General features: G+C 34.9%; 2 protein-coding genes across 7 annotated transcripts in view; both read left to right on the forward strand.

Annotated features, from left to right (window-relative positions):
• The window catches only part of LOC105340102 (uncharacterized), a 285,888-nt gene that overhangs the window by 200,236 nt on the left and 72,106 nt on the right, over positions 1–13,546 (forward strand). The window lies entirely within an intron of this gene.
• The window catches only part of LOC136271239 (uncharacterized), a 41,730-nt gene that overhangs the window by 7,933 nt on the left and 20,251 nt on the right, over positions 1–13,546 (forward strand). For both annotated transcript variants that reach the window (XM_066070810.1, XM_066070811.1), the window contains exons 2-3: positions 6,035–6,224; positions 6,522–6,632. In XM_066070810.1, the coding sequence (XP_065926882.1) occupies positions 6,035–6,224; positions 6,522–6,632 (301 nt within the window). The remainder of the gene's footprint in view (positions 1–6,034; positions 6,225–6,521; positions 6,633–13,546) is intronic.

Below are 13,546 nucleotides of genomic sequence, written 5' to 3' on the forward strand. Positions count from 1 at the left end.
TTGTAATACTCCGTACTTCACTTTTAAAAAAAAATATGTACATTCTGTCAAATGTTTTTACACTTTTTTCACCCGAAAATCTCTTGTCAGCTTGCAAAAACACACTGACTTCCCAACTTAATTTGAAAATCGACAGCGCTGGCCAGACAATGCAGGATTAATCAAGCTTCACAGCACGTGGCCTGGGTACTCTACCTATGAACACACTGAATGTGTGTGTGTGTGTGTGTGTGTGTGGGGGGGGGGTGTTAAAGGGTGTAATCTGGATGTTTAATTTATTTGTTTCACTATCCTTACAGTAGGTTAGGTATGCATGCCAAGTAAAACTAAACTAAAATGTGCCATGCTACGATCACGGTTGTTTGTACATGTACTTCATTGGGGGAATACTCAATGTTCACATAACAGTGGTTCAGCTTATTAAATATAATCATTTTATTGGATCGATGCCGGGGGTGGGAGTATAGCTATACATAGAAAGATATATCTCCGCAGGAGATTAATTGATAATGCGCAAGTAATACGATACAGACAAAGAACCACGCCGTGTTTATCCATTGAATCTCATAACTATTCAATACTTTGGTCAACACAAGATGGTTCTTGAGGAATCCTCATTTTTTGACGTCACGGACAGGAAGCTGTATAAAAAGTATAAATATAGCCACTAAACGATTACACACCATTGCTATTCTTAAACTCATGCATATTCATACTTACTTGGAATTTGACATATGGACTAAAATTTTCGAGAGAAATTATGTTTATTGATCGCAATATGTATAGTTTTATTTATTTTAATTGCAAATAAGATAGTTGTTTCAATAAAAATATTGAAATATGAATCCCAAACGAATATTGCAATTTTTGCCGCTAGGTGGTGTCCGTCAAATCCACTATCGACGTCACATGTGAGCTAACCGGTAGCAATAGAGGAGGCTCATAGAGCCTCCGTCTAAAAAGAGATTATTTCTTAAAACGTTGATAAGGAGTTCGTGCTCATTTTAGTGGTTTATCCCCCCCTGATTTTGAACACATGAACTTAGAAACACACGCGTTAAGTAGGGGAACATTCTAAATATTTCTAACAAGCGGCTTAGGGCTCCTATCATATTTAAATGCGGCCATTTATCTCACTAGAACTTTGTCATTTTTTCCAACGTTTCACAACGATATTGTGGTGAGTGGTGGGCCGTTCTTTTCCTTTTCTTTAAAGTGTACATCAAACGAATTACAGGCAGTGCAGGAGACATATAGGGCTATTATTTCCAGGACTCAAATTTGGGCTGTACTGGTACCACCAGGAGGTTCCGAGGGGTTTATTTCTCACTTGATTTTGATCACAAGACGCATATATATATATATATATATATATATATATATATATATATATATATATATATATATATATATATATATATATATATATATATATATATATTTCATATCCAGGCAATCTTAATGCCTCCGAAGTTGTCAAAGCTTCTACAAATTATTGATGCATTAATCATCTTGGTATTAATTAAAGTGTGCCGATGATAAAAATAAAATATAAATTCTGTTCGAGTACTTTAAGTACTTGGATGATTTTCGTTATTGGCCCTTGGCTTCTACTGGCTTAATGGCTGCTGTTAGTGGCAATGCCTTACAATGGAGTAAACTTTTCATAATTTTGGTTTCATCATTAATTCTGGGTGATGCACTTGCATACCCAGTAGTTTCTTCTAGGGGAAAATCGTCAATGCAACTATATACATATACATGCATCACGAACGATATCGATTCTATAAACATAATTTTGTTTTATAGTATCTCGCAATAATTTTAATGTATTTTCGCTCGTAATAATGAGATACATGTAAATGACACTCGTTAAGATGACAACCATACCCCGATACTATACGTCAGTATCTTGTTATAACGGAAGGATTTTTTTTTCTTAGATATACCCCTTCTTTCAGTTTAAGTTTATTTGAATATGAATGTAAATTTCTGTAAACTGCAGTTAAAATTTAAAGGCTATTTCACAAATAATAAAAAAGTATTTTAAAATAAACTTTGATAATCTATAAGGGGATCATTATTCTACAAGGGCCACTTTTCGTCATGTAGAGTTTGTTCATTTTTATGAAAATGACACTCGTATTCTTAAAGCAAATGGGTCATTTTTCTATGTAGAATAATGACCGAAGGGTCATTTTCCTGTGTAGATTAATGACCGGGGGGGGGGGGGGGTCATTATTTTCCGTCGAAAAATGACCCCGGGCTCAAATTTATTCCATCACCAAAACAGAAGAATATAAAGAGGCGTATTTTGAAAGATTTTGATGAGTTTGCAAGAAAATTAAGATGCAAATATCACTTTGATACCGGTGCGGTTTCAAAACTTCACCCATTTAGAAAATCGTCGGGGTATCAACCCCCTACAACTTGTAATGAGCTCGAACAATACATTGACAAAACGAAATTAGAATTGTCGTCTATCACAACCAAAACACTCAGAGATAATCTGGTAAATAGTGAAAGAAACGCACTCTCTTCGCTAAAGAACAATTCCAATATTGTCATAAAAAAAGCTGACAAAAGTAATACTATAGTTATAATGGACAGAGATCAGTATATCTCTGAGGCGGAGCGTCAATTACTTTCAAAACATTACTTGCAAGTAGAAAAACCTGACTTACAACACTTGCACGACCTAATTCAAAAGAGAATTATTGAAATGCACGCAAGGGGCTCCATAGATAAAGATACTCTACGATTTCTTAAGGAACAAAAGCCGCTGCTTGAATGCGGTAATTTCTACCTGCTCCCTAAAATACACAAAATTCAGGACAACGTCCGAAATGCCCTCCTTAATGACCTATGTAGCATCAGACGGCTACCCCCCGGACGGCCAATTATTGCTCAATGCAATACACCAACAAGAAAAATTGGGGCATATTGTGATTACTTTCTTATCCCAATTGTACAAAAACAATCAACCTATATCAAGGATACAACTGATTTTATCAATAAGATCGAATCTTTACAACTCCCTACTGATGCGCTACTGATCACTTATGATGTAACCAGTATGTATACAAACATGGAATTTGAAGAACTACTTAACGCTGTTAAACATGCGTACACCAACGCTAATAAGAGCAATTTAGACATACAGCATCCAGATGTCGGAGATTTAATTTTCCTGCTCAGATGCGTATTAGAAAACAATTACTTCGAATTTGACGGGAAATACTACAAGCAAATTATAGGATGTAGCATGGGTGCAATACCTTCGCCAGAAATTTCGGATATGAGAATGTACGAAATTACTCGATACATAGAATCTCAATTTCAGTATTCTAACAAAATACTATTTCACGGAAGATTTAGAGATGATGGATTTATCATTTTTGATGGATCGAAAGAAGAAATCCTTAAGTTTTTTGACATCAGTAACAACTGTCACAGGCATCTTAAATTCACATTTGAAATTTCTCAAACATCCGTGGATTTTCTTGATACAACGGTCTACAAAGGCCTAAGATTTAGCAAATGTCAAAAACTGGATATCAAATCCTTTATCAAACCAACGAATAATTTTCAATACCTTCATAGAAATAGCGCTCACAACGCATCAGTATTTAAAGGTTTCATCAAAGGAGAATGTATCAGGCATTCAAGAAACAAACGATCCATCCACCCTCAATATAACTTTAGAGGACTTCAAAGGGCACTTATTAAAGAGGGGTTACTCTGAAAAGGAAATAAATCCGATCATTGACGAAATCTCAGGAAAAGAAAGGCAACTCTTACTGAGTAAAACAGAGGAAAAAATTAAACTCAAGCATCCACACGTCATGGTTACACAATTCAACCCCCGCGTCAAAGGATTAAAAAAACGTTTATTAAAGTACTGGAACATTTTGAAGACGGACTCAACTTGCAAACAGTTACTGTAAACGTGGTTATATTGACGAGTTCAAAATTTGACGATTTTTTAGTAAGAGACAATTGGCGAGTTTTAATTTTGACGATTTTTTGAATAAGAGTAAGAGTTATCTATTTTTGAATTCTTATAATGCCAGGGTTAGAGTTATCTTTCTTGCGAACTCGGTATAAATAAAAGTTAACTTTGATTGAAAAAAAGTTTGTACAGATTTGATGGAATAAAAATGTTCTTTGTATTTTGTTTTTATTCACTATACGATATTGCCTGAGGTAATAAAGTAGGTCAAACACGGCATGATAATTACGCACGAAGTTATTATAGAATGTTGTGACGATTGAGTGATAATTGCATTTAAAACATGCTTGTTTAGATTTTATGGGTTTTTTAAATACTAATTACGTGCTTTATAGCTATTTACATAAATGAATAATTAACTTTGATCAAGTCCTAACGGGATAATGCCGATAAAAAATTCTGGTATTAATACGCTCTATATATGATGTGAAGTTTGGCGAGTGGAAATTTTGACGAGAAAATAAAAATCGCCAACATAGTCAAAATTAACACATCGTCAAAATTTCCACGTTTACAGTATTTGACACGGAACCTATCATTGCATACAGCAAACACAAAAATATCGGAGATCTTTTGATAAAATCTCGCTTGCAGTAGATACATCAAATCTGGACCCCTGATGAGGCTTACTTAACCGCCGAAACACTCTACAACTACCATTATAACTACATGTATTTTTTCAATATTATCATGATGCAACAATCAGGTGTGGTTTAGAGTGTCGGGTCCTAATAATTCAATATCAAGTCTGGTTGATTGATGTTGTTTATTTTAAACACCATACCCCGATACTATACGTCAGTATCTTGTTATAACGGAAGGATTTTTTTTTCTTAGATATACCCCTTCTTTCAGTTTAAGTTTATTTGAATATGAATGTAAATTTCTGTAAACTGCAGTTAAAATTTAAAGGCTATTTCACAAATAATAAAAAAGTATTTTAAAATAAACTTTGATAATCTATAAGGGGATCATTATTCTACAAGGGCCACTTTTCGTCATGTAGAGTATGTTCATTTTTATGAAAATGACACTCGTATTCTTAAAGCAAATGGGTCATTTTTCTATGTAGAATAATGACCGAAGGGTCATTTTCCTGTGTAGATTAATGACCGGGGGGGGGGGGGGGTCATTATTTTCCGTCGAAAAATGACCCCGGTCATTATTCTACGGGGGTCATCATTCTTTCTTACACCGGTTATTATTATTTATTTTTATCGATGTTGATTGTTTTATATCTTTTTATCGTCTTGTTCTGTAATTCATAATGTTATATTGAGTATACAAATCTTATTTTGAGTTAATCCCATCGGTATGTTGCTGTATACGTGTACAGTCGTAAAGTATTTTATGAAGATTAATTATAAGTTTATTATCAAAAAATAGATCATTACATAGATGATTGTGATCATCTCTTATTAGCTTTACTAACATTTACATATTTAAAATTCTATTTAATATAAAAATAGCATGGAATTCAAATTGATTATTGATAGCTGAACACAATTTTTGAGGACCTTAGCAATTGAATCAAAGTTTTTTGTTTTAGTTTATATGCCCTTAAGTAAATATCCTTCTTTATACAATTCATCTCATACATCAATTATTTAATAGGAAAATAATCGACGCTTGTCGTTTCTCCGGAGCAATAGTTCAACAATACGCTTTGTTTTTAGAAATGCATCTTCGCTTAGTGTGGTTGAAGCACATGTACACCAAATATGAAAAAAAATATATTATTTAAGTAAACTTTAGTAATGAAATAAATACAGTAACTGCATGTATAAATGTAGTTCTTTGCATTTTAATAATACTCAAAAGCAATAGATGGAAACAACCTTGTCTTGATGTATATAAGTACATTTTTCGTAATGTTCTAATTCAATATATTTCATTTGAAATATTTTGGTCAGAAAAACAAATGTCTTTTTTATCTGTTCTTTGACACTTGTATCATTTCTTATTTGAAGGATTATACGAAAATACACAATGCAATTACAATTGTCTCTGTGATATTTTTAGAAACTAATAGACGGCTACAAGTTTCCGGTGTATACAACACAGTCCTGTCCAAGAAATCAGACAGAGTGGAACAAGAGGTCGTCTGCTATCAACTGTACCGAGAGCAATGGCTACCTGTGTCTTCCAAGCGAAGACCTCATAGAACTCTTAGAGTTTTGTTACTTTGATTATCAAATACCGATTGCAAAAGGTAGACATTCTTACATGTAGAATATGGGACTATTAAAAGTTTTAAAAATGTATCGTTTATATATTGAACCATCTTGTTTGTCCATCAATATGTTTAAAAAGGAAACTTTAATGTTGATACAATAATTATTGACAGAGAGAAAAAGTTGTACATTCATATGTTAACACTAATCAATACATATACAGGGCCAACAAGTTCGCCTGTTGGTTCACGTTTGGATAGTCAAACAAATTTTATAGGACCAATAAAATACTTTAAATTTTATATAAAAATAAGACATATTTAATATATTTTCAGGTTTATGTATGTTCTTAAGAAAACGAGATTCATTCATCGATGATTATAGCTGTCGTAATTTTGTTGAAGGGTGTCCAAATTCTACCTACCGAATATACGAGGCCTACAAATGTAAGTAGCTAACCGAATACGTTTTGTTTTGTCCGTGAAAATAGTCAAAGGCGCCTGTAATTTAATTTTTTCCGGGACAATTTATTTCCTCTTCAGAATACAACTATGAAAAATACTACTAATAATCAAAAAGTAATTTCATTATGGTTTGGATCCTTTACCGTGAGGCCAACCACTAGGTGTATTAGGTCAAGGTGTTAACTTCATTGAGAAGGCTTACATATATATTGCCTGCTTCTTAATCCATTTATGTAAATATATATTTGCATAATAGAATGTGTTTAAATCAAATCAAGGTGTTAACTTCAGGCCTTATTGGATCAATAGATATAATTAGAAATCAGTGTCCGAGTTTATAAAAGAGAATCTAAATGATGTAATAAATGACGTTAAAATATATTACAAATATAATGGTACATTGTAGCCCTTGTATTGTAGTGCTATATATTAACGAATTAAAAAATCGATCAAGGATCGCATTTTATGCTAGTGATCTCTATACATGAATATAGAAAAAAATCCGTCCTAATGTCAACCATTACCACTGTTTCCTTAATTTTGAAATAATTATCAACTAGAGGTACTGTCATGCAGCAACCTAAACAAAAGGCCCATGGGCCTTATCGCTCACCTGAGCAACAATAGGCATGATAAAATCAGCTTAATGGAGTCATAATAAAAATATGTGGACAATGTGGTATATTACATGTAGATCTTGTATAAATAAAAGTCAAACCCCTCCCCCCAACCCCGATATTTTTGTGTTTATGATCCAGTCCCAGATGATTTTATAGTCATATCATGTTTAGCATTGCAGTTCTCAAAAAGATCCTAAACAATTGTTTATAAACGGAATATACAAACCCACATCACGCTCTGAACCCCTTGTGAGGCCCAAGAATCGTCCAGGGGCTAAAGTCTAAGCAATTTTAAAGAATCAGCAATATGTCAAAATGCTTGCATATAAGTAAAACAATACATGATAACAGTTCAGTTTTTGTGATTAATTAAAATGGTTTGTACAATTATATCCCGAATGTGGCCCCACCCTACTCCTCTAAATTTTGATTTTAACGAATTTGAATCTACGATATCTGAAGTTGCTTTCAACTTAAGTTACAGTTTTTCTAGGCAAATGGTTTTTTTTAGAAGATTTAAAGATTTTTCTTTATATATTCCTACATAAGAATTTGCACCCCCCCCCCCCGTTGTGACCCCATCCTACCCCCGGGGATCATGATTTGAACAGACTCGAATATACACAACCTGACGATGCTTCCTGATTTTCACAACTATCTGAGGGTGCTTCCACACACGTTTCAGATTTCCTGGCCAAATCGTTCTAGAAAAGAAGGTTTTTAAAGATTTACTCTATATATTCCTATGTAAAATTCGACCCACCCCCATTGTGGCCCCCTCCCCCTACCCCCGGGAGTCATGATTTTCACAACTACCTGAGGATGCTTCCATACAAGTTTTAGCTATAATTACAAAAATATAGCATATAATTAATGATATATATGTATTGAATGTTTATATGTAAATCCTCTCGTCGACAGATAGACCTCTATTTGTCGCAAGATTGCCGCATACTTTTGTAAGGGAAACTTAAAAAAAACAACAGTCCAAATCCCCATTTCTGACAGCTAGAACACCCGCAGGAGGCACAAAACACCATCATATCCCATTATCGGCAATTTAATAGGTGATAATTACTTTAATTGTCGTTTAAATCTAATCCAATTACAAAGATGGCTAACAGCACCTTCTTGCTCGAGGTCGCATATGACGTCACACATCATGGCGGGTAGATCGAGAGAGAAAATATGCATATCGCGATATTTGAATTTCATCGCTTTTAAAGTCACGAATTAGGCAGAATATTTTATGAAAACGTTTATAAACTTCATTTTTTTATGAGTATAGAATGATTTTATTTTAAAAATTCCGAAAAATTGCAAAACCTGCGATATATCCTTCAGGCTTTATTGGATTTGATCATTCCTGACGGTATTGGATTTCTTCATACTACTCAAAGAGTAATTCCTTATTCCTTAGATAAAAAGTAAAGGAAGGTCACTGTGTCGAAGTTTTTGTGCTTTACTTTAACGATTAATTTTAGAATCCAATTCCCTTAAAATGTTTTGAAGAAAGTAGACTAGAGAAAAAGCGAGAAATGTTGAAATTCTACAGACAGACAAAGGGACAAAGGACAATAGGTGATCATAAAAGCTCACCTGAAAATTCGGTTTCGACGAGCTAAAAGAAATGAAAAACTAGTCTGAAATTGTTGTGTTGGAATATTAATCTACTGTTGACGTGCATATCTTTCACAAGTAACAGAAATGTTTTACTGGTATAAATATCAAAATCAATACCGTATTTGTCTATCGTGTACTTATTTTATACTTGTTTCATGACTTTAGATATTGAACGCAAATTGTAAGTAAAAGTACAGCACAGCTAACGAGTATCCCGACAATAGGATCAGTACATCGGTACGTCCAGAAAAAATGTCTTCCTTGATCTTTTTAAGTTTTTCTATTTCATCATTATTAAGCCATTTAACAGGTCGAGGCCACTATATTTTGTGACGTCGGCACAAATTGGCATACTAAATTAGCCATATGACTGTTTACTTTTATCGACAAACGAATGAGTTGCAAAGCATTGTGGGCTACTACAAGTTTCAGTGTATACAAAGTGTATTGAAAATATATACCATTTTGAATTTTCCTTTGAAAACTCATTTTGAATGATTTTTCTGAATTTATGAAATTAATAAGGACAATAATTATGTCTGATCTTCAATTTCTATGCTCACATTTAAAAAAATATTGTATATGAAGACTTATATATCAACCTATTTAAATACCCCATTGTCAATGTTCAAAAAAGAGGTACATGTACGTCCTATTAGAAGCTGTGAGTACCGTTTTTTTTTACGTGATACCCCATATTTGGGACAATATTAGTAGAATGCGCGTTGATATTTTCTTTAGGGACATTCATCAGAATGCTTAACGGACAAAATACTATATGCTGCATAGCTTGCGCTTCTGCATTTGTATATTTGTGCATTTCTACTACCGTGGTTATTCACGTATGTTAAAAATGTACAGTTACCTGTACTTATTTCTACTGCACAATTATAAAGTCACCGATACACAATTGTGCAGTGTTTTTTTTTAATCAAAATCTGTTAGTACTTGTATGCGTATGTTTGTCATTCGTTTGATACTGACCATTTTTAAGCAACAATTGATCAATTCAAACAACAGTATTTTTCAATGTGAGCATGGAACAAAGGTAATGGTACGTAATCTTTAATGTTTTACCTTCTAAAGTAAAAATCAAGATGTACAAACATTCCGGCAAGCAATTAAATATTGTGTATAAAACAGACAAATACCACGTGCGTTTGTTGAATCGTAAACACGTTATAGACCGTCATGCATTGCAACTCATTCACTGGATTGGAGGATCTGTTTGCCGAAAATACTGTCACGTGTTAAATAATGCTATCCATATAAGGTAGTGTACCCGACGTATATAAGCTAAGACATCATTTGTATTCCAAGAAAATATTATAATAGTTATTGTTTGATTATTTACAGTACCCGCAACGTTATTTTTTGTACAAGATAAACAATAGGATAGGATTCACGCACTAAGGATAGCATTAACGCACGATAAAACAGTATACACGCACGAAAGGATAGGATAAACGCACGATAGAACAGTATTCACGCACGATATGATAGGATTGTGTTAAGAGTAAATTGTAACCTTAATTTCATTGTAGTAAGAATTCTACAAATTCTTGTAAGGTCAGCATATGATGTAAATTATGAATGGGGGAGAGGCTTTGACAGTTCTCCTCGCTATCTTTCACACCTTATCGCTCAAATCGTGGGACTTGGCAGAATTGGTTCCAATTAAATTTTAGATTATAAACAGGATAGGTATTTTCACATTAATCTCTGTTTTAACTTTTAATTACCTCCATCCTGTCCGTGGGAATTTGACATTTTATTTCTATTTAAAAGATATTGTATAAGAAAATCTGGCAGTCTTTGTTCAACCTCGCATTGATACACACATGTAATAAACTGATGCGAAATCATTCGATTGGGTTCAGTTTTATGCGTGTAACAATTTGGTGGCAGCGGTGGGATACTTTCACTCAAAAGTCGTGGTGTAACGATTGTAGTAAAAGTATATTTTACTAATTATTGTGGGAAAACAATTTTTAGTTAAAGTGAACCAATACCTATTAAATATGTCGGACACGGAGGTTGATGACACAGGAAGACCAAGGCGAGCTACAACCCAAAAACTAATCGAGTTTACGGAAGATGAGCTTATCGAAGAACAACCGCAATTGTTTAGGCAACCCAAAAATCCGCCGTTAAAGAAAAAGACAACAAAAAGGGATCAAAATTTGGAAATCGAATTGGAAAGAGAAAAGATTGCATTGGAACGTGAAAAACTTAAGATAGAAATGGAAAGATTGGCTTTAGAAAGGGAAAAAATTCAACTGCAAAAACAGGAAAATGAACCATCGGCAAAAGCTATGCCGTTTAAGATCAAATTACAACCGTTTGACCCGAAATGTGATGACATACTAACATTTCTATCGGAATTTGAGGCTATCGGGGAGCAAGCTGAATGGAATGAGAAACAAAAAGTCTTACAATTAAGAATTCTTTTAACAGGTGAGACTCGTCAAATTTCATCACAGTCATCATCTACATTCGATGATTTAAGAAAGGCACTTGTTGATCGATATGGAAAACGCCCACATGAGTACTTTAATGAACTCGTAAACGTAAAACGGGAAGGAAACGAAACGTACAGAGGGTTGTTCTCAAGAATAGATTAGTACCTACGGAGATCCATTGAGGACAAGGATCCAATAGAAATTTTGCGAGAAGAATTTTTTCTAAAAGCATTACCGCCAGCACAAGCACAATGGGTAAGAAGAAACAAGGGATCATCTACTGTCGTGGAAGCCGCCGAGGACTACATACCGCCAAAAGGACCAAAGGAAGTTGGACCGTCCCAGGGATTTACCGGGAATGGCAAGGGATCTGGACCATCTCAGGGATTTACTGGGAATGGCAAAGGATCGGGACCAGGAAATGGTCAATACCATAAAAAACACAGGAAGGATGTGATATGTTTTAAATGGCAAAGGGCATTTTGCTAATAAATGTCCTAAAATTTCATTAGTGTCTAAAATAATTAAACATGAATGTGATGGATTAATCTACATTCCAGGACACGTGGATGACAGGGAAGTTTCCTTTGTGAAGGATACGGGAGCGTCAATGACTTTAATCAAGGAGGACCTTGTAGATTCCTCATGCATTTTGGAGGGACAAAAGACCACACTGTACACAGCCATCGGGCAGCCATTTGAGGCCAAAATTGGGTTAGTGAAACTCGACACTCCGTATTTCAAAGGACATGCACAGGTTGGTCTTGTTCCTTCTCTGGTAGCAGATGCGCTACTAGGAAATGATGTCATTAGCAGGAAGAATGTTAATGTTGTGACGAGAGCACAAGTGCGTCAAGAAACAAATGAAGAAGTATTGTTTGACCGAAAAATGAATGAATCTGATATAAAACCAAAAGAGATTGAAGCAATTAAGGACAGTGAAACAACAGAGACTGTAAACATGGAGAACCTACATGGAATCAATGCAGAAAAACTTGCAGAACTTCAGAGGAATGACCCAAAGTTAAAATCATGTCGTGATAAGGCTGTATCGACAGAAACAGCCTGCACAATACCACTCGCATTTTATTGGGAAAATGGAATCTTAAAACGAAAATGGACATCGGCAAACCAACAAAAGCAGGGATATCAAACTGTCCTACCAAAAACTCTCCGACAATCGATCATAAAACTTGCACACAACCAACCACTTGCAGGACACCTTGGAACAGAGAAAACAAAAGAACGCATTTTGAAATCTTTCTATTGGCCAGGGATGTTCCATGACATCAGCGATTACTGTTCTTCATGTGACGTATGTCAGAAAGTGGCAAAAAGAACCAATGTGAAAGTCCCAATGATCAATACGCCAATTATATCTACTCCGTTTTTCAAAATATCAATGGATATCGTAGGCCCTTTGGCTAAAACAAAGAAAGGAAACAGATTCATTCTCACCATTGTTGATGACGCAACGCGTTACCCAGAAGCATTCGCATTGAAAAGCTGTGATGCTGAGAGTGTGGCAAACGCTCTCATTGAACTCTTTAGCCGGGTAGGCATTCCGAAACTTATCTTGACTGATCAAGGAACTAACTTTACGAGTAAACTCATCAAGGAGTTATTCACATTGTTGAAAGTGAAGGGAGTGACAACTTCACCATATCATCCTCAAGCAAATGGAAAAACTGAACGTTTCAATGGGACATTGAAATCGATATTAAAGAAGCTTTGCACTACTGAGGAGCTAGAGTGGGATACTCTACTCCCATATGCATTGTTCGCGTACCGTGAAGTCCCTCATCAGGAGACGGGATTCGCACCATTTGACCTACTTTACGGGTGGCCAATTAGAGGACCAACGGAAGTAATAAAAGAATTTATGGCAGGAGAAGAGGAAATCCAAATGTCAACCATCGAGCACATAATCAAGATTCGACAAAGGTTACAGGACGTAACGTCAGTGGTAAAAAAAAATCTGACAAAAAGGAAGGAATTCGTTAAAAAATGGTATGACAAAACAGCGTCAAGGCGAGAATTCCAACCTGGAGATGAAGTTCTCATCCTGTTACCATCAGAATCATCACGAATGGAGGCTCAGTGGAAAGGACCCTACCGTGTGACAGAACGCATCAATGATGTCAATTACAAAGTCAATGTAGGAGGACGCCGCGGAGTGGCAGTGTACCAT

Source organism: Magallana gigas, chromosome 9 (genome assembly GCF_963853765.1).
Source record: "Magallana gigas chromosome 9, xbMagGiga1.1, whole genome shotgun sequence".
Taxonomy (NCBI): Eukaryota; Metazoa; Mollusca; class Bivalvia; order Ostreida; family Ostreidae; genus Magallana; species Magallana gigas.